The 25138-nt window shown below is 35.9% G+C and overlaps 1 protein-coding gene and 3 long non-coding RNA genes across 4 annotated transcripts; 1 reads left to right on the forward strand and 3 right to left on the reverse strand.

The window, feature by feature from the left end:
* Positions 1–2026: 2026 nt before the first annotated feature.
* LOC147498710 (L10-interacting MYB domain-containing protein-like) lies at positions 2027–4646 on the forward strand. The gene is made up of 5 exons (XM_086560629.1): positions 2027–2229; positions 2334–2481; positions 2764–3112; positions 3196–3933; positions 4010–4646. The coding sequence occupies exons 1-5, from the start codon at positions 2151–2153 to the stop codon at positions 4424–4426; spliced, it is 1731 nt and encodes a 576-aa protein (XP_086416755.1). The 5' UTR covers positions 2027–2150; the 3' UTR covers positions 4427–4646.
* Positions 4428–5010, reverse strand: LOC147498711 (uncharacterized). Its single transcript, XR_015195580.1, has 2 exons — positions 4752–5010; positions 4428–4664 (listed from the first exon to the last, which is right to left on the reverse strand). It is a non-coding gene; the product is annotated as an uncharacterized LOC147498711 (long non-coding RNA).
* Positions 5011–9536: 4526 nt separating this feature from the next.
* LOC147498712 (uncharacterized) lies at positions 9537–11596 on the reverse strand. The gene is made up of 3 exons (XR_015194345.1): positions 11506–11596; positions 10225–10972; positions 9537–10135 (listed from the first exon to the last, which is right to left on the reverse strand). It is a non-coding gene; the product is annotated as an uncharacterized LOC147498712 (long non-coding RNA).
* A 7689-nt stretch (positions 11597–19285) lies between these two features.
* On the reverse strand, positions 19286–20905 carry LOC147498713 (uncharacterized). Its single transcript, XR_015194452.1, has 4 exons — positions 20631–20905; positions 20000–20101; positions 19775–19872; positions 19286–19637 (listed from the first exon to the last, which is right to left on the reverse strand). It is a non-coding gene; the product is annotated as an uncharacterized LOC147498713 (long non-coding RNA).
* Positions 20906–25138: the final 4233 nt, after the last annotated feature.

Genomic DNA, 25138 nt, shown 5'->3' on the forward strand with positions numbered 1-25138 from the left:
GCTAATCCAAACTTATAAATGTCCTAACGATTTTGAGTTTGTTTACGTGTTAAGATAAAATATGTCCCTAGAACTCCTCCCTTGCTTAAATTTTTTTCTTCTTCTGAATGTAGCTTTTTTTTTCTCGATACATACATGAGAGTATCATAATTTTTTTTGGTGGGTTTTTTAAGCGCATTAAGAGTATGCCTACCTCACCCCCTCACTCGAGTAGGTAATCTCTTATTACTTTGAAAAGTGTACATGAAAAATATCATATATAAGCTAGTGTTGAATACAAATGATTAATCACAACAATTCTACAATTAAATGGAGTAAATCTTCTCTCAAAAACCAATAGTTTGGATAATCTTGAGAGAAAATAAAAGTGAAACCATATTTTTCCTAATACAACAAACCGCAAGCATATGATCGAGCAAGACAAACGGCAAAGAGAAGTTTCATTATTCATACCTATTGTCCGGATGATCTGGTCTGATCGCTTTATTTTTTGAAGAAGTTTCAATTCAAGTGCCTATTTGAATCACATCACTGCTACAAATCATAATAATATTTTCTTTAGCCTTTGACAACAATAGCAATTCAAATAGGTGCTCAAAGCATCACTGCTAGGCCCTAAACCTCTTAGTCTTTGCTACAAGCCCTAGAACTAATTGATCGGAGTAGAAAAAATAATGATTTGCACATATTTATATACAAATATGCAAACCGTGCTACACATCGGTTTTTTTAAGTCTTGAAACCTGTCTCTTGAGATCGATAGTTAGCATTGTTTCTTTGGATTCTAATTGTAAATAGTAATCTACTATCTATATACTAAAGTAGAGACCTTTAAAAGAGGAGTTTAAGATAATTAATTATATTTGAAAATTACGGATTAATATCCTAAACCACAAAGTGAAAAGACTATTTAATTTGATTCCTTAGTTTCCAATACTAAAGTAGAGACCTTTAAAATAGGAGTTTAAGATAATTAATTATATTTGAAAATTACAGATTAATATCCTAAACCACAAAGTGAAAAGACTATTTTAATTTGATCCCTTAGTTTCCAAATACTTATGCACCATAATCGCTGATCATTAACGTATTTTGGTTTATTTTCAATAAAAATATATTCTGATTCGAAAATTTGTGTGAGATATTTTGTAAAGCCTTTTCAGCATACAAAATATTTAATAGATCCCGGGCGTATGTCCGAGTCCAAAATCTAATTGTATTATATAGGAGAGACTCATCTATTTATTTATTTTAAACAAAATGGGAAATATTTATGTTATTTAAGTGATATTTGGGAGGTTCTTTTAAATTATCAATAATAAAATAGAATTTGTTTTAATTTTAATGTGAAAAATGGGGATAATTATTTAATTTAAGTGACATTAGAGAGGTGTTTCTAGATTATTAATAAAAAATAGACATTGTTCAAATGATATTAATAAAAGTAGGGTTTATTCTAAATTTAGTAAGGGATGTGTTTCTAAATTAAGTAAATAAGAAAATTTTAAATTGCCTACTTTATATTAGGAATTAGGAAGGGTATTCCGAAAGACCCGGCTATCATATAGTGTAGATAAGCTGTGCAGGGGTGGCTAATTGGCTTTTTGGTTGGCAAGATTTGTGAATCAGAGTTCAAGTTCTCATCGAAATTTAACATTCTTCATCACCCTATTTTTAGTTGCATGGGCGGATGGAACTTACAAACAAGCTTGTATTTGATAGGCCCAATTATAGGTCATGGCTTACCACTTGACTAGTTCAATTCTTGGTTTTTGGTGTTTTGTTTACTACAAATAAAAGCATTATACCGTGCTTCACTTTGTGCATCAAAGTGGTTGCTGGATCACAAATGACAAATGACAAATACATTAATGAATCACTAATTCCCTATCAAATTCTTATAGCTCTCCATACAAAAGGATTAGGTTGCCGGGTTGGCACCCAAATCGTGTTTTGATTAATATTAATCTTGCAATTTTACATTTAATTATCTCACAAGTGAGGAAATAAACACATTTTTCTTCAAATTTCAACAGTATCTGGCTCTAACCTCGAATGCTAAAAGTGTACGTCTTTCGCAGGGCAGCTGCCACTCTGCTAGCATTTCTCTTGCAAATGCTTAAAGAAGAATTTAATGGGAACAGTGGGAGATGCATAAATTTGACACGCCAGCAAATTCATGGTCGTTAGTGCACTTCAAAATCTTTTGTGAATATGATCTCTTAGATGGTAAAAAAAAACATTTCATCTTCCATTGTAGTTTACAAATTGAACAAGTGTAGACAGTTCGTTTCTACCGTAATTTGTATAATCCGAATTTTCATAAGTTTCAGGTTTGAAGCACTTTCGGGCGAAATATCGGTTACGAAACTTTAACCCTAAAATTTGGTGGGTAAATAATAAGACTGCCCCGTCATATCTTATTCACGGAAACCATATCCCACAAAAAAATCGGAACACCTTCGTTCTGGATCCATCAAGGTGCGTTCTTCTCCATTCCAATTTCCAATACCCTTGAAATTTATTCTAAAAAGAAAAAAAAGTTTCTCTGTTTGAGGATGGTATCATGTTTAGTTGTACTTCATTTGAAGCCAGTTTTTCAGTTTGTTAAGACAAATTTTAAAGCATTGTTCTAGAATGTGCGAAACAAACTTTTGAGTTTGACTCCCCTCGTTGTTATAAATTGGCATGTTCATGTGGTTCATGCATGTTTTCTGGATGGCCTAATCGTCATTTTTACTGACAACTCCTCCTAACATGCAGAGAAATGGTTGATACGGGTGTTGAGGCACCAGGTAGTAGTGGTGTTTTGAGGACAATTTGGACAACTGCAATGGACCGTTACTTCATTGATCTTATGCTAGAGCAGGTTGGCAGAGGGTACAGGGCTGATGGTCATTTATTCAGCAAACGGGCATGGAGGCATATGACCATGTTATTCAATGAGAAATTCCATTTGCAATATAGCAGGGATCATTTAAAAAATCGACACAAGACATTGAGAAGGATATATAGAGCTGTAAAGAGTCTTCTTGAGCAGAATGGGTTTACTTGGGATGAAACGCAACACATGGTGACTGCTGATGACCGTGTTTGGAGCAACTATACAAAGGTGTCTTGTTTGTTAAATTAAGTGTTAACAAATTTTTTGACGGGTATTGTCATTTGTACTCCACTGACAAGTGTTAGATGCAGGCACACCCCGAGGCGCGGTCATACAGAACTAAAAGCATACCACATTTTAGCGATATGTGTAAGATTTTTCAGGATGCGTCTATTGGAGGATACAATGATTCAACTCACAGAAGAATCTATAACAGTGATGTCCAAGGAACAAAGATTGGTGGAATGGTGGGTGGTCTACAATCTTCATCTATATCTGTTGCCCCTGAAGATCTAGTGGATGATGAGCAACGTTTGGTATCTAGTTTGGATAGAATTGTAGACGAACAACAACTAACAATGCAATCAACCTCTTTCTTGAGCCCTAATCACGGCATGGTTGATATGCTTCATGAGATGGTCACCTTAGATACAGCTTCAGCAAATGGGAAGCAAGATAACACCTCAGAAAATGCATTGGACACACTTCAGACTGGAACAGATGCATTGGATGCCTGCAGTGGTAGTCGTTCGAGGACTTACTGGCAACCACCGATGGACAGTTATTTCATTGAACTTATGCTGGAGCAAGTGCACCAGGGAAATCAGTTTGATGGTACATTCCGCAAGCATGCGTGGATAAACATGACGGAGTTGTTTAATGAAAAATTTGGCTACAAGTATGACTTGGTTGTTTTGAAAAATCGTTACAAAACTCTGAAGAGGCAATTTACTGCTTTAAAAATTCTTCTTGATCAGAAAGGGTTTGTCTGGGATGATGCACGGCAAATGGTGACCGCTGATGACCATATCTGTCATGATTATATTAAGGTGAGCTTTTGATCCTTCAATCTTTTATGACTTGTATGAATGTAGACTCAGGTTGTTTTGTGCATGACATGTGCAGGTGCACCCTGATGCAAAGCAATACATCACTAGACCTCTGCCACACTTCCATGACTTGTCTGTAATATTTAAAGATGTAATTATTGGTGAAGGATTTAGCGATCCAGCTTACAATGTAGATGAACAGAATGAAGTACTCAGAATAGAAACTGGTAGAACATTGGGTGTTCAACAATCTCTGATAATGACATCTTCCCATGGTGGCCCAACCAATGCTGTAGAGGAGTCTTCATCACATTTGGGTGGGGATATTGACATATTTGGTCGGAAGAACAAGCGCCAGTTTGCAGCTCCATCAACGTGTCAAAACTCTAAAAGGCCACAGAGGATGCTCAATGAGGACACCATGGTGGTATTGTCGCATTTGGGAGGGGACAGGATTGTTTCTGATAAACACTATCATTTGCGCATTTTCTGAATTCCATAAAACATGTGAATTCATTTGTGAACTACCAAATGTATCACACTACCTACATCTTAAACCGTAACACATTACAGTAAAACTCATCACAATAACCAAAATACCCTTCATTCACCAAAAACCCTAAACCCTAATCAATTTATCAATACTCCCAAAATATCAATTCAAAAGCCAAAAAATAACTCCTACCCATTTATCCATTCTGATCCAATTCCACATTTCCTCGCCGGGCAACCTAAAAAACACCAAAAACAATCATAACCACATTCCAAAAACAAAACTAAATATAATGAGGGGTTAACATTTTCTTCAAACACATTACCTAATAACTATTCCTTGGGTTTATCAATTGTGGTGAAGAAGAAGAAGAAGAAAGCTCTTCACTTCAACAAGTTAACGAAGACGTTGTTGAAGAAGTCCTCTGTTTTTCGGTGTTACGAAGTTTTCTCCATCTATAAGTAGTCCATAAAGCAAGTCCACCGATATCTTAATATATCACGATGCCCATAATGTTATGGATAATTACTGCATCGCGAAAGCTTGAAAGGCGAGAATGGAGTCAAATCGCGATTTGTGAAGAGTGGGGAAATCGAAGTTTTGGCTATACCATAGCGTTGGGTTTTTGGGATTAAAACCGGCCGATTTCGGTGGGGTTTGGTCGTTGGTTGAGTCTTTGTCAAGAGAGCTCAATTGGTCGATAAATGGCGTCAAGAGAACTCTCCTCGGAGCCGATGGAATTGGGTTTTAGTGAGAATTTTGTGTTTTTCGTTTTTTAGTTTTTGAATTAGTTGAAATTTTTGAAATTTCACAATTTTTATTTCGAACTAGATCCGGTGATCCGATGAATCGAGAGACCGAAGAAGAAGTGTGAGATAAAGGTGTCACTATAAGAGTGGCACCCTAGACAAACCGTATATATATATATATATATATATATATATATATATATATATATATATATATATATATATATATATATATATATATATATATATATACGGTTTGTCTAGAGTGCCACTCTTATAGTGACACCCTTTATCTCACACTTTCCGTCCCTTGATCTCTTCTCTAGATCATCGGATCTAATTCACTCAAATATCCGATATTTCAAGATTTTAAAGTATTTCGAAACCAAAAACGAAAAAAAATGCTAAATGTTTGATCATCTCTCACGGTCGTCCTCTTCTCCACTCCAGAAATTTTCGAATCTAGAAAAATTGTTTACCAAACAATTAATCAATTTTCTTATCAACAAGAACATTATTCAGTTTCAGAGAACATTATTCAGTCTCAGAAAGTTTCTCAATTTTCGATCTAAGCTTCTTATAACTAGATCTCAGTTATGAACACACAAGAAATTTGATGATCAAGCTTTTTATAACTAGATCTCTTCGATGAAGCATACGGTTTGGCATACAAGAGAAACTCACCAGGCTCAAAGTCCAATCTCAAGATGTAAGCAATAAAAACCTCAAATCTATTTTATAATATTTATTCATCCTTTTTATTTTTTTTATAATGTTTTCTGGTTTTGGATAACATCTGTAAGTTTGCTAAGAAGAGTTTACCACCATCTCAAATCGGTGTGCTTCTTCGTGATTATCACAGTATCGCTCAGGTCAAAAGTGTTACTCGTGCTAAAGATCTTGCATATTCTCAAGTCCCACGGTACTAATCCATTTTGTTTTCTATTTATTTATTCACTTGTTTTTTGTATTTTAGTTTTAAAAATGGTTGCTTTATATTGTGGGGTTGTAGGGCTTGCACCTAAAATTCTCAAGATCTGTACCATTTGATTAAGAAGCCGGTTGCTATCCATAAGCATTTGGAGAGGAACAGGGAAGGATAAGGACAACAAGTTTAGGCTGATTTTGGTTGAGAGCAGGATTCATAAGCTCACTCGTTACTACAAGAGGACCAAGAAGCTTCCCTCAGTCTGGAAATAGTGAGTGGACTCGCACACATTGTTTAGTTATATACAGTTGTTGTATGCACTTATTAGTATTGATGTCGATTCATATTTTATATGAACCAATGTTTTGAGAAATAATTGGTGAAGTTTGGGTTTATGGTTGCAAAATTAGAGATCCGGGCGGCTTGGATGCATGTCTCGTTTCACGTTAAAGAGTAGACAATAAAAATCAATATAAACCTATACATTCGGGTTCAATGCATTTTAGGTTTAAGCTTCCCTCTTGAAAATCACTTGGTTCTATGTCAATGCCTCACGGTTATTAGAATATGGTATGTAGTGTCTTAAGTTCTAACTTCTAAGAAATGATTGTATTTTAATGTGAAACTTGGTGTTCCTCCCCTTTTGGCTAACTTATTTGCTTATCGCTCACATTGCCTATTGTTTTAATTAAGTCCGTGTTATGCTCAAAGGCAATGATATATTTATGTTTAATAATTGTAGATTTAGGTCTTAATCCATAAGTTACCAAAATGGTGCTTGCATGTGTTTTTGTATTTTTCATAATTGTTCAATGTATAATGAATTATAATAAGTTGGTTCTTGAATGTTAGAAGTCTTGCTTCATTAGTTGTTGTTGGTTCTTGAATGCTAAAACTTAAAAGTCTTGCTTCATTTGTTGTTGTTGGTTCTTTATAGACCATGACTTGTAGGTAGGGACATTTTCCTGATTTTATGGGAAGGTGGTTCTCGATTATAAGATCCCGTTCCCATGTATTTTCTCAGATTATAACACCCCATCAAACCTCTTTTTGGCTTTTCTGATTTTATTGAAATGGTATCTAGTGCTATGATCTTTGGAGCTCTTCTTTTATGATGCTATCTTTCACGTGTTGCGTTTCTTACTTATATAAAATCTGTTTTAGATGCTTGTCTAGCTCGTTACTGATGCTTTTCTTTTTTCTTTCTTTGTGCAGTGAATCCACCACTTGCCCGGCACTTTTTGGTAGCTTAGGTTGAATTCCCTTACCTGGTGGTGAAGTTCATGTTAAAGGTGTCCGGGGGAGCTAGTTAGTGTCTTTAGTACCTTAGTTTAATGGGGAATGTTTTTACTTATTAAACGAAGATTGTTCTATTTAATTTTGTGAGGAAAATGGAAACTATTTTATGTTAAAGAGTATTGTGCTTCTGGTTGATTTTGATTCTCTCAATGGGCATTAAATTTGGTTGATATTTAATCTTGTGATGTGCATCTTTATTCAGTTTTTCATTTGTTTTCTTTACAAGGGTTATTTGTACTTTTTGTGAGGTGTAGTTGCTTGTAAACTTTTGGTTGTCTTGGACCATATATATGTATGTCAACGAGTCGATGAAAGTGCTTGTAGGCGAGAAAGAGTATTTTCCGGTTAAGTGATATTTTCTTAGACCTGGTCTCGGACCTCCCATTTATATAACCATGGGGTCCTTTCATACAAAAAGTGTCGTCAACTTGTAATCTTACATTCTTACACCAAAATCTGCTTCTGATTATTATGTCTCCCAAAGGTTTGAGACTATTAGGCGGGCGCATGACTATTTTTACATCTCCCATCTTGATCCGACTATCCATAGCGTTGCACTTGATTTGGAGGTCTTGAGTGCAGCTAACAAATACGATTCCACCCAAAGCCATGTCCATCCTCATTGTATTGGAGATCTTTGTTGAAAACTTGGAGACTTGCCACTCTTAACTATGGTACTAGCATCATTTGAACTTGGATAAAAAATGGCGTTAATACGTTTTTGCCCTTGACCGGTGTGGCCATACCGTTTGGACTTAGTCCCAAATGACATGGCCACACCGTTTGGGACCTAGTCCAACGGTCAAGACAACAGAAAAAATAGTAGTGTCTCTCAAGTTACTGTCAACCCTCATAAGCCGTTATAGTTCTCATAATATAACATCAAGACAACAGAAAAAATATAACATCAAGACAACATAAATGGCCATGCCGTTTGGACTTTGAACTTGTAAAAAAAAATGGCGTGTCTGTTTGGACTTTGTCCCAAACGGCATGCCCACACCGTTTGTCCTTAGTCCCAAACGGCATGGCCACACCGTTTGGTACTAAGGCCAAACGGTGTGGCCATGCCGTTTGGACTTTGAACTTGCAAAAAAATGGCGTGTCTGTTTGGACTTAGTCCCAAACGGCATGGCCACACCGTTGGCCTTAGTACCAAGCGGCATGGCCACCGTTTGGCCTTAGTACCAAACGGTGTGGCCATGTCGTTTGGTACTAAGGCCAACGGTGTGGCCACCGTTTGGTACTAAGGCCAAACGGTGTGGCTATGCCGCTTTGGGACTAAGTCCAAACGAACGCCATTTTTTTGCAAGTTCAAAGTCAACGGCATAATACACCCGTTTGGCCTTAGTACCAAACGGTGTGGCCATGCCGTTTGGCCTTAGTACCAAACGGTGTGGCCATGTCGTTTGGTACTAAGGCCAAACGGTGTGGCCACACCGTTTGGTACTAAGGCCAAACGGCGTGGTCATGCCGTTTGGGACTAAGTCCAAACAGACACGCCATTTTTTTGCAAGTTCAAAGTCCAAACGGCATGGCCACACCGTTTGGCCTTAGTACCAAACAGTGTGGCCATGCCGTTTGGGACTAAGGACAAACGGTGTGGGCATGCCGTTTGGGACAAAGTCCAAACAGACACGCCATTTTTTTTTGCAAGTTCAAAGTCCAAACGGCATGGCCATTTATGTTGTCTTGATGTTATATTTTTTCTGTTGTCTTGATGTTATATTATGAGAACTATAACGGCTTATGAGGGTTGACAGTAACTTGAGAGACACTACTATTGTATTGTTGAATTGCATCATTTGTCATCAATATGACAGGTTGATTGTTGATTTCATATGCATTGGCTAACTGTTACATCAGGATACTAACTTTCTCTGATAAGTAGCTCTCTGACAAGTTTAAGGTCATTCCATTGATTCTGATTGAACACACCATCAGCAGGCATCGTAATATTAGTTTTCCATCGAAGTAATAAGTTTGACAACTCTAATGAATTATTGTTACTAAGTTTTGAAGTTTCAGGCATCCTCTTCCTTTATTTGTATCTGCAGACTCATAAAATCCCTACTAATTCCACAAAATCAAATCACTAGTGAATTGTCAATATTATAGACATTGTTTCGAGCACTGCCAGAAGTTATTGAGAAACTTATACCACCCAAATTCTTTACAAGTAAATTCTCAGACACAGATGTCCTTCTATCAATACTATTGCGGATTTCATTTACAATTGAAAAGGAATTCATTTCTCAAGGCCAAATGAGTTTTTGCAACTTGTACAAGGCCAGTTGCTACTAGCCAATCTCCAGAAGTGGTCCAAGCACCAGTAACTCAAATCACAAGGCCTGCAACAAGCTCGGGGGTCCACTTGTCTTATTGATGCTTTCCGGGAGATGATAGCACCGGATCCGGAATCGGATGCTTGAGAATGTGACATGAATATATATGAAACCCAGAAATGAAGGCATACAAGGTAAACAAGAGCAAAAAATTTTGCCGAGGAGTTCCTTCTTAAGAAAGCAAAGACCGGCGAAAAAAAACATCCAATTGTCGGGCAAATGATCCTAAGTGCCGACTCCCGTTGAATATTGTTCGCAAAACAAGGGCCTTAATTTTGCTTTGGACACCTCCCATGTCCCTCGCTTCTAGATCCTCACTTGATGAAGGACCTGCTATATCGACACACAGGGGTGCCAACTTGTGTTCTTCCGAAGCCTTGATAATGCCCTCGCAAAAATGACATCGAGAGATAAGAGTATTAAAAAGGGGTTGCTAGTTTTTACTGTTATCCGTGTAGCTAATTAACTGCTACATACCTCTATTCTGAACAAAGATTGTTGCCTTTTCAATTTGAAAGAGCCTCAACCTGATTCAAAGTTAAATTACTATTATCACACAGAGTTGGTACTTTGCCAAAATATTATGATACATTGAGTTAAATTAGACAATACGGGTCATTTTCATAAAAAAAAATTTGATACAACCTATGGAAATCACTAGTTATTTCCAACAAACAACTATTTTCAATCTTGATGTAAAACAAGAATCCTACTATCTAACATCTCGCAGACCATGCCAACAAGGATCATGCAATGGAAGCCATTTCTCCCATACATTAGGTACTATCTAACATCTCGCAGACCATGCCACTTCTCCCATACATTGCAGTGGAAGCCATTAACATATTTCTATCCAAGATAGTTTGCACCGTCGAGCCAGTTGGGACGAAGGATGCCTACCTCTAGTTGGGCAGACCTGCATTCCTTGGAGTCGTCCTCTGAAAAGTGATATGAAAATAATATATATGAAAAGCTTACCCGAGCAACAACACCCATCTTCTCTAACTTTTGGACTGCATCATCCACATCAAAGTCACAGTTTCCACCAAATTCTTCAGTGATCAGCCATACATGCTCCCAACCCAATGTACGTGTTTTCTACCTAGATTAATTGATAAGATAGCAAGGCCACAACGAGAAACTACCTTTTAAGAATACAATTGCGGCCCTCCAAAAAACTCATAGTGTTTCTTTTCTTTTCAATTTGATGATCAAGCTCCAAAAGCTGAAAGATTTACAGTAACTGAATTTCAATCTTTATAAAGTCACTAAAGGATAAGTGCAAGATAATTGCAATAAAAGCGAAATCTTAGTGGAACTAAAACATGACAAAGACAAAGAAAAAGTACAACACCACAAAGATTTAATATGTCGACTTAAAGCTTCAAGAAATGTTTTAGTTCACGCTCCTAGAAAAATGGAAGGTAAGAACACTAGAAATATTTCCAAATACAAAAGAGTGTTTTGAAGAATATGTTGAAATAGTATATGGGTAATTTCAAACACATTAACAACTCCAACAATCGGTCTCTTAAAAACTTTGGTAAATAAATTTATTGTTTTAAGATTTGACCGATCCGAAATTTTGTTTGGTTTGCATTTCCATGTTACTTGTTTCGAGCTTATTATTTATTCATATCTCACTTTTTCCATCTCCACGCCACACAAAAACTGAACAATTGAACCCAAACCAAGACATATCCCATTTTCATCATCTAAATTTACATGGAAGCTCAACAAAATGTAAAAAACACTTACTTTATGGTTTCAAATATGTAAGTGACTTGTATGTTGAATATGGTCTCATCTCGAACTATGGATTCCTCCATTGGTGTAGGGATACCACCGGACAGAAACCGGATGATGAGAACCATGCGAGGTTTTGAAAGGCAAGAATGGAGTCAAATCGCGATTTGTGAAGAGTGGGGAAATCGAGTTTTGGCTATACCATAGCGTTGGGTTTTTTGGGATTAAAACGACCGATTTCGGTGGGGGTTTGGTCGTTGGTTGAGTCTTTGTCAAGAGAGCTCAGGTGGTCGTTAATGGCGTCAAAGAGAACTCTCTCCTGGAGGCGATGGAATTGGGTTTTAGTGAGAATTTTGTATTTTTTCGTTTTCAGTTTTGAATTAGTTCGAAATTTTGAAATTTCACAATTTTATTTCGAACTAGATCCGGTGATCGATGAACAGATCGAGAGACCGAAGAAGTGTGAGATAAAGGTGTCACTATAAGAGTGGCACCCTAGACAAACCGATATATATATATATATATATATATATATATATATATATATATATATATATATATATATATATATTTTTCAGATTTTTTTTCGCCATCTTTTTTTTTTTACTACGTCATTGCATCCCGTCTACATTAATATGCCATTATTTCGTTTCCGATAATTCACGAATTTTTTCCGTTCACACGAAACATTGTTATCATTCCACTTACTTTTTTCTTCTTCCACGTTTTCCTTGAATTTTTCTTCTCTTCTTTGCCATGTGAACTTTGTTCGCATGACAAAGAGGGGGCGGTGTTTCAACCCCCACCTACGTGACAAACGTCCATTAGTAGGGGTCTTTCTATTTTATTCATTTAATCAACAGGGCTAAAGCCCAATTCGCAATATCATGGATTAATGTACAGGCCCATTAACTCATGTGTCTAAGGCTAAACCTTAGCCACATGACTTGCCACTAATATACATTGATTTATATCCAGATTCATTTCTTATCAAAAAGATAATTATTAGTTGACAGTTATATTCTATCACAATTACTCAAGCAACAAGATTACTTGAGCTACAAGGACTCTCTACTCTACCTATATAAATACCACATTATTTTTCATAAGGAACTACGTTGAAACTTGATCCCTAGAGAATAGATCTTGGAGTGCGTGAGGCAGCCATTATTTGGTTCAGTTTCATCTCCCCCAACATCAAATTCCTCTGTTTCTTAGTGCGTTCTTTACCATTGCTCTCGTTGTGTTGAAGCAGTTTACTGCCGAAACAATGTCTATCTAAAACTTCAAGCTAGGGCTTAGATGAAGCCCTAGACTTGCGTAGGTTGTGTTTGTTTAGTTGGTTTGATGTTCTCTAATTAAGTTTATGGCATAATACTTGTTTGATTTCACTGATGTTAGTAGAACCACTTTCATTGATTATATCTTGCATGTTTAAATTCATGGTTTTGCTACTCAATTGTTAGATTAGGTTTCTGTTAGCATCAAAACACCGTTTATATTGTTTAATTGAATCTGTAAGAAGTTGTACTTTAAACAAACAACTTTTTCTAGGGATTTATACGTTAGTGTGCTGAAATTCAATCAAATCTATTTGTTAGAACCATTAGGCAATTTACGACCACATCATCGAGTAAGCAAAGGTTACATTTCCCTCATGCTACTTGTATTAAAAAGAGAACTTTAAATTAATTAAGCTATGGAAACCGACAATAGTCTAGGATGGATTCGAAAGTCTTAGTTTTTCACCATTGATAGCATAAACCTTAGTTTATTTGCTTTTGTAGTTTAATTACATAGTTTTAGTTAATTATAAATCTAATCTTTATAAAACAAACCATTGTTCGGATTAGGTTAGGAGGTATTCTAGTACTCAATTGTCTAAGAAGAAATCCCTGTGGGATCGACCTCGTTTTCGCTTGTCTACTACAATAGACCTTGTTCGCTTGAGAGTATTATAATTGTAAGGTTTAATTAGCCTGCTTATTTAGGTTGACGAAATTATCTATCACTACTTGATCATTATTTATGCCTCTCTTACTTATCTACTAGAAGGTAGACCCGAGCACGCATCGACTCTTTTGAAATCTTGTTCAAGAATCATAACTATACATATATAAATTTTCTGATAAATCGTGATTTATGTTTTCGTTGCTAATCTGTTTTAATTTCCTAACAAGGTGTTTTAATCAAGTTTTAAAAATCCATTTTAATTCCTCGACAAATTGTTTTAAATAAGTTTTAAAAACCCGTTTTTTAATTGGGGGAGGGATCCCATTTTAATTTAGAAGTGTGATTCTCGTTTTTAATAGGAGAAAGATTCTCGTTTTAATTAGAAGTGCTAGATTTTTCTTTTTCAATAGAGGAGAAATTCCCAATATAATGGGAGAAGGATTCACATTTTAATTAGAAGTGTTATAATTTTTCTTTCTTTTGAAAACTTGCTCAACAATCATAACTATACACATAACAATTTTCTAACAAATCCTGATTCTTGTTTTCGTCGCTAACGTTTTAATTTCATAACAAATTGTTTTAATTAGGTTTTAAAAACCCATTTTTTAATTGGAAGAGGGACCCCGTTTTAATAGTTGACTTAATTAGATATGTTAGATTTTTCTTTTTCAATAAGAGATGAATTCCCGTTTTAATATATAGGAGAAGGATTTCTGTTTTAGTTAGAAGTGCTAGAATTTCTTTTTCTAATAGAGGGGGAATTCCCGTTTCAATAGGAGATGATGATGTGGAATTTTAATAGAGCTCGAAAAATACCCTTTGTGGGAGCTTTAATATTAAGATATATACTAGATTTTGCTTCGGGCCAACCTCTTTTAGTTATTTTGCATGATAGGATGATTTTTTTTTAATCTAATTTCATTTCAAAATTTTGGACTTTGGAGTCTCTAAACAATTTATTATTGTATACATTATATATTAAGGATGTTAGAGAAGTCCCACATGGCCGGACTACTATTTTAGATATCACAAAAATTGAATTCTTTTCCCATCAAAGAAAAAGGTGAAGCTATCATCATGTCAAGCATATACATATCCATCCAATGAAGAACACTTTTAGCAATGACAAATTTTAAACTGATTCATAAAAACTCATTGTAAAACAGTTAACATAGGTATAGTCCCCCTCATAATTGTCTTTAAAAAAAAAATTTACACTCTCTAATAGCTAAAGTACCAAAGCCATACAATGTGAAAAACTTTCATAATGGACTATAGCGATAAAAAATTAACGCTGATACCTGCGAAATTAGAAAAAAGGAATAAGAAATATTCATAAGAAATAATGCATGATAATGAGCTTACTGTTGAGTAACCAAGGCCGGCTCAACCATATAGCGAAATATGCGGTTGTTTAGGGCCCCGAATATATTTCGGCCCACTATTGCCCTAGCTTTTCCTCTATTTTTTTTAACTGTTAGCTAACAATAGTACTCCCTTGTCTTCTCCACATTTCCCTAACCCTTCTCCAACAAAAAAAACTCATCGCCTATCCATAATTAATAAAAGTTTTTCACCTAATCCTCTCTTAACAAATATAATCTTACCTCCATTATCTCTCATTGCCTCATTTAGTTTTTCTCTGTAATCCCTTATTCTTTCTACTTTATTTGTGTAGAATTCTTCTTCTCTTTATCTAGTTCTATTATCTATTTAATAAATCTATTGAAGTTTGTTATTTTAAGAACACTATTCAAGCAAGAAAAAGGAAAATGTTGTGATCAATTTTTTACTCTAATTGGTATCTTATAATTTGATATTTCGAACTTTAGTATTAATAGTAGAGAGCCTCTTATTCGAACTTTGCTTAAGGCCCCCAATTGTCTCGAGTTGCCCCTGAGAGTAACTAATAAGTTAACAACTTTTCAGCTTTAAAATATCATCAGTGGTCTTAGTTTTAAAAGTGTTAGTAATTTGATAAGCATCTTTCTCCAAGCCATATACAATATCTTCACCTGCATTTGATCTGAGTGACTCCCCTGCACATATTGCCACGCCATTATGTATATTATATTACACTGACATAAATCATTTTCAGAACTAAATTGCTACTTCAATTCTAATTAAGAGACATATGACCTTATTTGCTGTTCAAAGTCCCTCATAACCCATAACATGTCCTGTGCCAATCCACCAAATTTCTTTTCAATTTTTTTCCCCCTATCACACTAATTTAAGATTCCTTAAATATCAACACACCATAACTAGTCTTCTGTTTCGAACTTGTGCATTTTAGTGCATATCTTATGTTTCTGAATTTGAAACATGACATTGAAAGCCTCGAGCTCTACTTTATGCATTGAACTTGGATGTACAACACCTTCAGATTAAGACCATATTGAGTTTTTTCCTGCCCAGTCATCGTCCTCAAACCAAACTCATCCCCTACGCATATTATTACTCATTGAATTTCATAGTGAGAAGTAATTAATTTCTCATGTCATACACTCACACTCATATTTCTTGCTAATTTTACACATTCTTCTATTATAACATATCCGTTACTGAGTCCTGAGTGCTTCCTAATATTGCTAGCTACTGTTCTCCATGTACTCCAAACTTGGTTATGTATTCTCCACTACAAACTTGTTTCGACTTACTATGTCGTGTCCAAATCATATACACTGCCAACATTCTCTGCACGTACTTGTTAAGGATTTCCTTCTACTCAATCATATAATAGGCGCAACTATACATGACCAACATAAGTGTGTTTTGCAACTTGACTCAAATTAACATAAGTGTTTGTGGCTTTGTACACTTGGCACCTACCTTTTTTTTGGTAAACATTTAGCACCTACCTGATCAAGGAGAAAAAAAATTATAAATCCTTATTTGATGCTATTACTTGTATCTAGAAGTTCTAACACCTAGTTTTATCAACTCGTTCATATTCACTCATCTTTAAGGGTGGTCTACTTGGAATAATCTAGGCCATGAGTAAGATTTCCATATTCACTCATCTTGTTTTTAATTTGAAGGAAAATTGTATCTATCAATTATGCATCATGTCTTCCATCTGGAGCAGTGGCGCTGGCTAACTATGTAAAAAATAATTGAATTTGGTATTAATGTAAGTCCTACTACCTGATGGAACTCGGGTGTATTTTAATTTGATAAAAGAATTTACTACTCTCTAATTATTTGTTAAAACATTCCATTTAGTTTTCTCATATTAACAAACATTCTTGTAACTAAAAACTTTCTGGTTTTGACAACAGTATCTAGGAAAAATTTTGTTTACGCAGAATTCAATTGCTCTAGACCATACCATGCATGAATTGACCGCTTCACAACGTGTCAAATGGGAAAAGAATCTTATTGAGATAGAAGTGTGCTATCTTGCAACTCCCTTCAGCTGTTGATTACAGGAATTTTTGCTCGACTTGTAAAGCATTGGCATCATCTGTTCCTCCTGTTTTGGATCTAATTTGCTTAACAACTCGATGTCCTTGGCACATGTACTCCAATAGAGACAGAAGCATGTGCAACTTCCTTGACCCGATGCCTAATCTTGTTAAATTGTCAATTTCTCTATAAGCTCGAACTTATGTGAAAGGTCAATTATATTAATATATTAAAGTAGGCTCGGGGATACTCATATATGTCAACACTCTTCCTTAGCATACTAAAAGAAGGGTTTTTTGTGTCACTTTTTAAGTGACATAAGAAGTCACTTGTGTCACTTTTGAAACTAATTATGAAGTGACCTATAAGCCCCCGACACATAAAGTTCTACCAAAAGTGACACAAAAGCCTTACTAAATGTGTCACTTTTTGTTAATAAAAAAGTGTTAATAAAAGTGACACTTAAGAATAGCCTCTTGTGTTACTTTTAAGAAAGAGTGTCACAGTGTTTGTCAAAAATGACACTAGTTGTATCCGTTTAGGACCGTGAGTGGGACATAATTTCGTCAAAAGTGACACATTAAGTATACTAGTTGTGTCACTTTTAGACCAGAGTGAGACATAAGTACGTCAAAAGTGACACATTAAGTATACTAGTTATGTCACTTTTGGACCAGAGTGAGACATAAGTACGTCAAAAGTGACACATTAAGTATACTAGTTATGTCACTTTTGGGCCAGAGTGAGACATAAATACGTCAATAGTGACACATTAAGTATACTAGTTGTGTCACTTTTGGACCAGAGTGAGACACAAGTACGTCAAAAGCGGCACAAAAACCCCTTACTTCTTGTGTCACTTTTAGGAATCAACTCGATGTAACTCGTATGAAAAAGAAAGCGACACATAAGAGTGGTCAGTTGTGTCACTTTTAATAGATATTATGTCACTTTTTCCAAAAGCGAGACAAATGAAAATAATTTTTTTAAAAAACTTTTTCTCAATTTTGTATTCGATCGTATTCATTTCCCAACCTGCATCCTATACGTCATAACCAAAATCTCATTAACCTGCTTTATGACAGAAACAACATCCACATATATTTATTAAAACATCACAACCAAAATCACTTTAACTTGCTTTATGATACGGGAACAACATCCACTCGAGATCGAAGAAAGAAACAACATTCAAAACAATTAACTTCTATTGATTTTATCGATCAAACCAAGTATTTATCATCTAGTTTGACTCCCAACAAAAAAAGTCATTCCAATACCAAAAGAATCACAATAAAACAATCAAAAAATAATTATATGACGCTAACATTATCCTAGCTATATCTTAGCTTGTTATGCGCACTTCCAACACCAAAAAACCTAATTGTCATCTATTCATTAGTTAATCGATCCATACATTCGCGTCACGAAGTCCTCATTCCACTGTGATTATACAAAATTAAAGAGCAAGTGAATCAAGAAAGGTACTATATATTGCACAAGTAAGAAATCAAAATCGATAAGAACAGTATACGTTAGCAGTAAGTAACTCTGGTTCTACCATATCTTACCACGTTAGCAAAGGATGTCACCCATGACCTCAGTGAAATGTATTAGAAAAAAGATATATACACAGAAAATACAACAAAAGTGGGTTCACTCTAACTACCTCCAAGATGAAATGAATAGTTATGAATCAAATTAGCTCAAATTGAGTAAACAACAAAGTCACTCCACATTGTTACACAAGTAACCATAAGGTATATTTTCGTTCAGCTATATGCTTCAAATATTAAAACATTCGAGTAATAAGTTATTATAAGAAGATGCAAACAACGAAAAAAAAATGGCATGATAGTGACGTAAGGTACCATATCAACTACTTATAGCTTAGTTAACCGAAGGCATAATCCTTACCCGTTATACACCAACGACATATCTTGGTTAACCTAGGATTCCATGAACTTATGAGGCCCTCTCCATGTGTTTAGCCCACTCAACAATTGTGCATTGGTCACAATCCCTTTTGCTTTGGTATAAATAAATGGATTCTATTACCCTGAAAAAAAAACAGTACTACTTTCTGGAAAAAGCTTTGGACATAGGCTATTAAAATTAGTAAAGGCATACCAAAAACTAATGGTTTTACCTTAAGAAAAGTAGTGACCATACACAAAGTTCAGGCACACTATCCTACCCTCCAAGTCTAATCGTTATCCTGTATTTCTCTTGTGCAAGTTTAGCATCCCAACATCTTATAAACCTACAAGTCCAATCGTTGCATGTTAAGAACATGCAAAGGCATATATATATATATATGCAAGTTGCAGTAAACATGGCCAATGGAAAACTTTGATGGATGCCTTTTACGACAACAAAGCGCTGGCACACTGATCAGTGTTTTATTGCTAGTGTCACAGCCTGGAATTTCAGTCCGAATTTTTTTCTACAATCACCTGAGTGCCATAAATTATGGTTAATTATACATAAAGTGTAGTTGCACTAGAGAATCAAAGAAAAATATAAAAACTTGAGATACACTTCTATTCATTTTATAGCTCATTTATAAAAAACCAAGAGAGATATGCGATTTTACTATACAGAAATCCGGGAACCATAACCTAAAAGAACTTAGCACATTGGAAGGCATTACAAGACGGTGTACAACTTTTAGCACATTCATCGCGGAGTAGAGAAATTCAACTTACCTTTTCTTGGCCTAGTCGCAAAGCAAAAGATGAATAGCCAAATTTTCGATCCCCTTCCACATCTGGTAAATCCTGTTGAGAATTAATATGACTAAAACCATTAAAAATTTGGTTGCCAGTGTTTGTATATGTTTGTTGTATTGTTGGTGGTGATCACAGTTGTAGTGGCGGTGGATATTATTGGTGGTTATGGTGGTCTAGTGGTTTACCTTAAACAATGTTATTACAATAGCAAAGGCAAATATGACAATGGTTCCAACTATCAAAGACCTTGGAAATGCTACAGGCCTTCGAGATGTACATACTTCTGCAATGTAGTAACCAATATTATTACCATCAGACAAAAGAAAGAAGCAAGAGTCACAAAGTAAAATGGGATATTATTTTACATTATTGCCTAAACCACTTTAAACATACTGGATTACTTGTCATACCTGAAAGTGTACAAAGAAACCGACAGGGATAAGCAGAGACCTCACAGCTATGATGCTTGTGGCAACAAGAAATGGTTTCTTCTTCTAGTGGAGAAGGGGGCGCTACATCAAATTGTATTAAACAAAAATCAAGGGTCATCCTCATGTTAAAATTAATAGATTGGACCTGCTATGTTTGTTCTTAAGCCCAAACAAATAAATGAATCTAACACCATGTCATCAGGCTTAGTCCCTCCGGACACCCCTAGCTATCGCACACATTGTATCTGGCCTCTATCACTCGTTGGGGTAGAGCCACAAGTCTACAACCCCATAGCTTACGACATGAGTATGTGAAAAGGACATGGTTTGGGCATCAAATGTGCCACCTGAAAACATTTAATAATAAATAAGATTTCTCATTTTCACATTCACAATTCAGAAATTTCAGAATCCAACCGAAGATGAACCAGTTCCAAATCCCAAATTTGGAGTCGTAAAGAAGACCGATTGATACAAAGACATGGTTATCACCAAAATTCAATTGTCAGGAATTAAAACAATGAAAAACAGTAGATACTTTGTCTCAAAGAAATCCCAACCTTAACTAGTAGAAAATTGATAAAGAGGGAGAATCGATTGAGGAGCTTACCAGACTTTATTTGAACTTCCAATTTTGAGTTGTCCACTCCGTTACTAATAACCCACTGGAATTCAAAAATAAACCGGACTGAGAGAAAAAATTGATTTTTCGATCGGTAAAAAAATTGATTAGAGATTGAAATCGAGAGTGTCTCAGTCACTAACCTAAGGTTTTAGAAAGATAGACAACTGCAGAAGATAAGAAGAGAAAAAAATTAGGGTTCTTAGAGAGAGTTATCTTTTTTTTTCGTGTTTATTTCGTTTGTAACTAAAAAAGATGTGAAATGGCCAATTAAGTGTTAGCCGAACAAAACAGAATGGAGGGGGGAATGAATATTCACCCGCTTCTATTTTGTGAATATTGAAATGGCCAATTAAGTGTTAGCCGAACAAACACCCTAAAAAACATAATATTGAAAATGGGCACTTGGGTGAGATGCGACTTAAATCAAAGTTAATAACAACACCGAAGATTTTGTGTTTGAGACATTTAGGAGAATTGAGCGCGAGAAATTAGAGAAAAGTTTGTGAAATATTTCTAAAACTGATTACTACATTTGTGACAAGAGTGAGAGATCGAGTTTTTTTTTTCTTGTTTTTTTTGGGTGTTTGTAATAAGTGCAATATACCTATTTTCGCGAGCGTGGGAGAGGGAACGTGGGCTAGAATTTGTGTTTTGTAGGTCCAATTGTGTCGTTTTTAAAAATTTGATCCTAGTTTTATTTTGTTTTTGTTTTCTCTAGGTAAAAAGTACATAACAATGCAAACCGCTAGTGTCACTTTCAAATATTGTGATACAAAAAATTAAGTTAGTTGTGTCACTTTTCCTATAAGCAACACATCAACCCTCATTCCATAAAAGAGTGACACATCAAACTTCTGTGTGTCACTTTTTTGTAGAAAATGACACGAGGCCTAAAAAAAGTGACACAAAAAGCCCTTCTTTTAGTAGCGAGGACACGCTGGAAATACACAGGTAGAAAGGCTGGACATCTTCAACTGGCCGGCAGGAGTGGAAATGCATAGATAGAAAGATTAGATATTTTCACCTCTCCATAAGCTCAAACTTATGTGAAGGGTCTGATGTGAAGGGTCAAGACCATACCAGACGCGAATTGAACGTTTCACAACGTGTCAAATGGGAAAAGAATATTATTGAGACAGAGGTGCACTATCTTGCAACTCCTTTCAGTTGTTGATTATAGGAATTTTTGCTCTACTTGTAAAGCATTGGCATCATCTATTCCTCCTATTTTGGATCTGATTTGCTCAACAACTCAATGTCCTTGGCACATGTACTCCAATAGAGACAGAAACATGTGCATCTTCCTTGACCTGATGCCTAATCTTGTTAAATTGTCAATTTCTCCATAAGCTCGAACTTATATGAAAAGTCAATTCTATTAATATATTAAAGTAGGCTCAGGGACACTCATATATGTCAACACCCTTCCTCAGCGAGACACGCTGGAAATACACAGGTAGAAAGGCTAGACATTTTCACCTGGCCGGCAGGAGTGGAAATGCACAGGTAGAAAGATTAGACATTTTCACCTCTCCATAAGCTCAAACTTATGTGAAGGGTCAATTCTATTAATATGCACAGGTAGAAAGATTTGACATTTTCACCTCTTCATAAGCTTGAACTTATGTGAAAGGTCAATTCTATTAATATATTAGAGTAGGCTCGGGGACACTCATATATGTTAACACTCCCCTCAGCGAAACACGCTGGAAATTCACAGGTAGAAGGGTTGGACATCTTCACCTGGCCAACAGGAGTGGAAATGCACAGGTAGAAAGATTGGACATCTTCACCTGGCAGGAGTTGAACCCGAGACCTCTTAGAAACCAGAGGCTCTGATACCATGTTAAATTGTCAACTTCTCCATAACCTCAAACTTATATGAAAGGTCAATTCTATTAATATATTAGATTAGGCTCAGGGACACTCGTATATGTCAACAAATCTTACTCATTGCTTCTATATGCCAGAGTTGCTTGGTGCTAGGATTTGCTTCTCTAGCTTCGATTGCTAATGTCCAAAGGTGACCGTTGTATTTGGAGTTTTGAGAGATTGGACCAGTTGTTGATTTTTGAGAAAATATGAGGGAAGAGAAGAAGTTATGTGTACTGGTTTTGTTTTTTTATGTTGATGATTGGTAGTTGTTTAAGTAGATTTGTTGTGGAGAAGAATAGTTTGAGAGTAACATCACCACAGTCCACAGTAATTAAAATCTATTTATAAATATGCTATTGGGAATTTTTCATGTTCCTTAATATGGTGGAACTCTGATTGGAACTGTTGCTTATCCAAAAGCGAATCAGAAGGCATGTAAGGGATTTGATGAGGTTGACATTTCGTTCAAATCCAAGCCTGGTGGTCTCCCAACCTTTGTTCTTGTTGATAGAGGAGGTTAGCTCTATAAACTTTGATAACATGTTTCATATTGTTTGGAGTTAGAATTAATGAATTGGTATTGCTTTGGCGACCAAAATTATTTGGTTCAGTGCAATGGAAATTTTTTTGGGAGTTATTATTATGTAAACTTATTTAGATCATAGAGAATTGAAATTGGTTTGCTCAAGAAAGATCTACGTGGCATAGCTAGACTAAAACTCTGAATTTTTGTTAAGAGATCAACATGTAGTCAAACTTTCTAAGGCGACCTAGGAGAGAGCAAATTCAGAGTTTGGGCAACTTATGTATGCCTTATGTATGCCTTAACAAGGGTGCGCACGCGCTCATGTCTTTGGTGACATTCTAGATAATGAAAAAGGCGCGGGCGCGCCTTACACCAAATAGAGAAGAACGTCTTTTCTCTACAAAAGACAAATCAAAGATATGATATTCTTTCTCCAATTTTGTTAAATTAAAGTAATAGTTGCTTCACTTTTCATTATCTAGAATAGTTGGAGTGGCGTTCCATCATTTGCTTCCACTTTTTATTCCTATAGAAAAAGTGTTTAATTCTTCAACAACAAGAAGAACTTATACACTGTTTGGTTGATATAACATAACTACTAATCTTAATGGAAGTCACCAAGAAGACAATTGTAACGCCCGTATTTTTTAATACGTATTTTTTTATTTTATTAATTAATTAAATTATTTATTTTCAAAATTAAATTAGGACCGGACTTATGGGCCCGAAGTTCAGGTTGGGCTTGGGTTTTGGACCCAAGTATATAAACACTTTTTCTAGAAAATAGGGTTTAAGATAATAAAAAATATTAAAAATGGAGGCATGAAGAAGGCTGGTTTCTTTGGAAATCAACGTTGGACTTCAATCGGGCTAGGAGGATTAAATGAAGCGATTCGTCAAAGAGTAGCTATTTGGCTATTTCACCGAGTTATAGTTTTCGTATATCATAATGTTTAATGTTTCTGTTTTCTTTTCGCTTCATTATATTGTTTTTCGGCGTAGTGTCGTATTAGTAGATTTAACTCTGTTGAGACTTCGGAAACTTCGACATTTCACCGGTCGGCGGATGGGCGTTCGGGTTATAGAAATCGCTTTTCTTTGTTTTTCTGTTTTGAACATTAAACCGATAACCATTTGATTGCGCGTTTGAACCGTCGAACTATAATACTATGGGCGGGTGGCTATATTTATTAGAACCGCCAACGCCGAGCGCGTTTAATGGAGGCTTGAACCTTCTCCTTTGATCTTGAATTTTATTTGAAATTTTGGTGTTTGAACTTGATTGGTTGTTGGGGTATTGGTGGACTGATGAGGAAGAGATTAGAGCTTGGTGGAAGCTCATAATGGCGGCGATAAACTTTGGGTTGAGATGTGAAGTTAAAATTAGAGTTTTGGTTTGGTTAAAGTTATAGGGGTTTGTGCAAGGGGTTAAAACCGCTAGGTTGGATTAGTTGTTGTTGTGGCGGTCGATTTTGGCCCGTGTGAGGGGAGAGGTAATCGATTTTTGGTTTTAGTAAAGGTGTTGGGTTAAATCTAATGAGAACCGATGATGAAGTGGGAGGAGGAGGAGAACCCGGTGGTGGTTTAAGGTGGTGGAGTGCTGTTTTAGAAGCGGTTGGAGAAGATGATGCCCGTTCACCGATTTTGGGCTTGGGCCAAATCGGTTGGAGCCTAGTTTGTTTAGTTGGTTTGGGCCCGGATTCTATTATTTTGTTTGGGCGGTTTGTTTAGTTGTTGGGCGGTTTAATTCAAAAGTTTTGGGCCGGTTTTGTTTTAATTTGTGGACCGATTCCAGTTTAAATTGATTGGTCAGATCATTTGTGTTTTTGGACCGCTTTTATTAGTTTCCTTTGGGCCCGATCACTTAACCTGTTTTGGGCGGTTTTCTAATATTGCATGGACCACCATCCATTGGACTTAAAATAGATCTAATTGGGTCGTAGAATAAATAAGTGGACTTTTAGACTTTCGGGTTCTAAGGTTTGGGCTTGGCGGTTGGGTCCGAACCATGACCTTGTGAACCATACACCTTTGTTTAGCCATGAACCATGGCTATGACCATGAACCCATTCGAACAAAAACGACAGTTTGA

The sequence above is a fragment of the Coptis chinensis genome, chromosome 5, assembly GCF_015680905.1.
Source record: "Coptis chinensis isolate HL-2020 chromosome 5, ASM1568090v1, whole genome shotgun sequence".
In the NCBI taxonomy this organism is placed as follows: domain Eukaryota; kingdom Viridiplantae; phylum Streptophyta; class Magnoliopsida; order Ranunculales; family Ranunculaceae; genus Coptis; species Coptis chinensis.

Bases quoted from the DNA above. Each gene is read 5' to 3' on its own strand.
- LOC147498710 (XM_086560629.1), top strand. From the start codon at position 2,151: ATGCATAAATTTGACACGCCAGCAAATTCATGGTCGTTAGTGCACTTC. The intron at 2,230-2,333 runs GTAAAAAAAAAC...CATAAGTTTCAG, and splicing joins TGAATATGATCTCTTAGATG to GTTTGAAGCACTTTCGGGCG. The intron at 2,482-2,763 runs GTGCGTTCTTCT...CCTAACATGCAG, and splicing joins TTCGTTCTGGATCCATCAAG to AGAAATGGTTGATACGGGTG.